Source organism: Lathyrus oleraceus, chromosome 4 (genome assembly GCF_024323335.1).
Source record: "Lathyrus oleraceus cultivar Zhongwan6 chromosome 4, CAAS_Psat_ZW6_1.0, whole genome shotgun sequence".
In the NCBI taxonomy this organism is placed as follows: Eukaryota; Viridiplantae; Streptophyta; class Magnoliopsida; order Fabales; family Fabaceae; genus Lathyrus; species Lathyrus oleraceus.
The window spans coordinates 63205893-63209707 of NC_066582.1; the positions used below are offsets into that span (position 1 = coordinate 63205893).

The 3815-nt window shown below is 36.5% G+C and overlaps 2 protein-coding genes across 2 annotated transcripts; one reads left to right on the plus strand and one right to left on the minus strand.

Moving 5' to 3' along the window:
* Positions 1 to 1356: 1356 nt before the first annotated feature.
* Positions 1357 to 2329, minus strand: LOC127135165 (protein WALLS ARE THIN 1-like). The gene is given in 1 exon segment (XM_051061951.1): positions 1357 to 2329. A coding segment is annotated over 1 exon segment (813 nt). The 5' UTR covers positions 2172 to 2329; the 3' UTR covers positions 1357 to 1358.
* Positions 2330 to 2585: 256 nt separating this feature from the next.
* LOC127136032 (magnesium-chelatase subunit ChlH, chloroplastic) lies at positions 2586 to 3144 on the plus strand. Its single transcript, XM_051062637.1, has one exon. It carries the CDS (start codon positions 2587 to 2589, stop codon positions 3142 to 3144), a length of 558 nt encoding a protein of 185 aa, XP_050918594.1. The 5' UTR covers position 2586.
* Positions 3145 to 3815: the final 671 nt, after the last annotated feature.

Consider the following 3815-nt stretch of genomic DNA (forward strand, 5'->3'; position numbering starts at 1 on the left):
TAAATCGAGAAAAATATGATTTTTTATAGTTTTCAAATGGTTTCGAATGAATGGTGAAATTAAAAGAAATCAAATTCGCATTATTAAACAATAATAAAAAACTATGAGTAATAAAGCATAAACATAAAAGAAAATGTTAAAAGAAATAAAAATGCTACACATAGGGGTATCGAACCCACTACACTAAAGACCTAGAAATCACTCCTCTCCACCAGGCCACTTACCAACTAGTTGTTATTTTAATACTAACTTAAATATATAAACTAAGATAAATTAAAAAAAGAATTAAAATAAAAAAACTAATAAAAAAAATCTGGTGGACTACCCTAATTAAACCCAGGCTGCTGGGTTTTTCAATGGGAATATGTTAATTGGTAAAGATAACCATAAATAAGTTACTAAGTACCCATAAACCAAAATTAATGACCAACTAAAGGGAACTAAATGTCACTTAAAATAGGATTTAATAGTCTGTTTAGGAAAGAACAAATATTAAATAAAAAACAAAATAAAAGAAAAAGTGTGAACGCAGATGGGATTCCCAGAACTCAATCGTCCTCCTCCCAACTTTCGTTCAAACTCTCTATCTCACACCCCTCTCAACCTTCGCCGTTCCCAGATGACGTTCCTCTCAAACACTCATCTCTCTCAATCTTCCTAAACTTTCGCTCACCATCGCTAACCTCACTCACTTCTCTCACAGTCTCAATCAATCGTATGAGAAAGCAATGGCTGAAACAGAAACTCACCTTTGGCGAGGACAACGGCAACGACGAAACTCACAGGTTTGCCTTTGAGATTTTTTTCGCCTCTCTATCAGGGTTCTTTCGTTTGCAAGTTTCCAATTCCGCCTCTGATTTGGTTTTTTCGTCCCCCTTTCTCACTGATCCCTCCACTATTTATCTTCTACGAATTAGGGTTTTCAGGATGGCATATGGAGCTCAAAAGGGTATCCTGCAAAACCTCCTTCTGGGTGGTCAGGTTTCGGTCGCCCTAATTGATGCTTGGATTGGAACAGGTAAACTGGGTATAGGCTTTCTTCTTCGTTTTTGTCTTAATGCCCAAATTGGGAAATTTCTTGAAATTTGATTGCCTTGTTGATTGCTTTTACTGCAGTGAATCCGGTGAAAATATGAGGGACTTTGGTTCAGCCAAGCGAATCGACGATGATGAAACCAGTTTTTCTTCCTCGTCTCTAGGTTCTAACGCCTTTGTCTGCTTAACCTGGGGTTCTGAAGCTCGCACTTTTGAGCTGGACTTGGATTTGCTTCCATTGTGGTTTGAAACTGAAGACTTCTCCTTAACTTGTTTCTTTGCTATACCAGTAACAATTTCAAATATCGATGGCAGTTCATTGATCAAACATTTTCATTTGATGAAGAGAGAAATGGTTGATTAAGTGATGATCCTTTAACAACACTTGTAGGCCTAATGTTGCTATGTTCTGTAATGGATGAAGCAATTGCAAGCTGCTCTTTAGCAAATTTCTTCTCTCTACTTTTACCCCACAAAACAAAGTATAGTCCAGCAACAATCAACACTGCACCAATGATCCCTCCCAAGTAGAACTCTTCTCCTAAAGCAATAGAAGCCATAATAGCAACAACAAAAGTTTGAACAGGTTGATACACAACAACAAACACTGGACCTCCTCTATCAATACACCATATTTGTACTGCAAAAGCAATTCCAGATGCCACCACTCCGGCGTATAGAATGGTGAAAGCTTCGCCGCCAGAGTGAAATAACCAAGCTTGAGCATTTCTTTCGCAAAGCAAAGCAATAACAAGAAATTGCAAGAGACCGAAGAAACACGTATAAGAAGTGACAGAAAGACGAGCAGGGTACTTCTTAAGGAGAGGTGCTTGAAACACAAGCCAACCAGACCAAGACAAACAATGACCAATAAGATAAACACATCCAAGTGTCCAGTTTTTTTTTCTTCAGCATCACCCAAAAGACCATGTTCCAAAATAAATCATTGGTGTTGTTGTTACTTCTGTTATCAATGTTGCAGTACTATTTACGTGATTACTTGGAGTATATATTGTTGGACCCTTGTATAATGTAATCACAGTTGCACCAATTACACAGAATATTGTTCCTGCCACTTTGGCCAATCCATCTTTTCTATTCAGTCTCACTTGCTCTATTCTTAATATTACTGCCATTAGAAATGTTATAGCAGGGACAGAATTTTGTATTGCTGATGCAAAGGTTGGAGTTGTGTTCTCTAAACCAAGCAAGTAGAAACCTTGATTTGCTGTAATTCCAATAAATGCTAGAAAAAAAGAACTGGCAGAGAAAATTGAAATTAATCGGTGGTCTGTCCTTCCTGAACGTTTTCTCCTCCATTTTCTCTATTCTAAAAGAACTTGAAAGTGATGGTTACAATGTTGAGGGTCTTCCAGAGACTTCAGAAGCATTGATTGAAGATATATTGCACGACTAAGAAGCGCAATTCAGCAGCCCAAACCTTAACATTGCTTACAAAATGAACGTCCGCGAATACCAAAGTCTCACTCCCTATTCCGCAGCATTAGAAGAAAATTGGGGAAAGGCTCATTCGGCTATGAAGGCGATCCTATGCGGTTGCTTTTCTCCAAATCCGCAAGCCCTCATCATGGTTTTGCAGCATATTACTCTTTTATTGGGAAAAATTTCAAAGCTGATGTTGTTCTTCATTTTGGCACACACGGTTCCCTTGAATTCATGCCTGGAAAGCAGGTAGGAATGAGTGATGTATGCTACCCCGACAGTCTTATCGGGAATATTCCCAACATCTATTACTATGCTGCGAACAATCCTTCTGAAGCTACCATAGCCAACCGCCGGAGCTATGCAAATACTATTAGCTATCTGACTCCTCCTGCAGAAAATGCAGGACTGTACAAAGGCCTTAAGCAGTTAAGTGAGCTAATTGCCTCGTACCAGTCCCTCAAAGACACCGGCCGCGGACAACAAATTGTGAGTTCGATCATCAGCACAGCTAAACAATGTAATCTTGACAAGGATGTGGATTTGGATATGGATTTAAAAATAGAGTTGGGTTATTGGATTGAAAAAAATGGATTTAATTGTGGGTTCAAGGAATTTGGATATTTGATTATAAAAATGGATATGGATTTTTTAGGAATAATCTGAGATTAATCAAAATATCAATTTAAGTAATAATAACAAATCAGCAAAAAAAAAAAAAAAAACCAAATTAAAATCAAATTAATCTATAATTTATTAAAATTACTTTGATATCAACTTTAACATTCATTTGGAAATTAAAATCAATTAGAGTTTGAATCATTAGTAAAATAAATAATTAAGATTAAATTGAAATTTGGAATTAAACTTAATTCGAAATTAAAATCAAATTAAAAATAAAAAGAGTCAAATAATTAAAATCCATTTTATAATCAAAGAACACCATGATCAAGAAACTAGATAATGACCAATGTCTATCAATAAAAAATGGATTTGGGAATGAATGTATGCAAATGAATTTAGGCCGAGTGTCAAATAAAAATAAAAAATTCAGGACCAAAATCGGGGTATGACACTTGGCATTTGAACTCAGCTTGCATTTGGCATTGCTTTTGGACCTTGTGCATCATCATGCAAGCCCATGCAAGTGGTATCCAAATTCATGCACACGGATCATCTCACACTTTCCTTGCCAATTCCTCTATAAATAGAGTCTTCATTCCCTCCATTTTGGACTCCAATTTCAACCTGAAATGCTGCTGAAATCGTTCCCTAACCATCACTAAAGAAGCAATTGCATTTTCTTCAAAAAATTTCAGATCTAGAATTCAACTTCA

What these genes read in the sequence shown, in the direction of transcription:
- LOC127136032 (XM_051062637.1), top strand. Translation starts at nt 2,587, where the DNA reads ATGCGGTTGCTTTTCTCCAAATCCGCAAGCCCTCATCATGGTTTTGCA.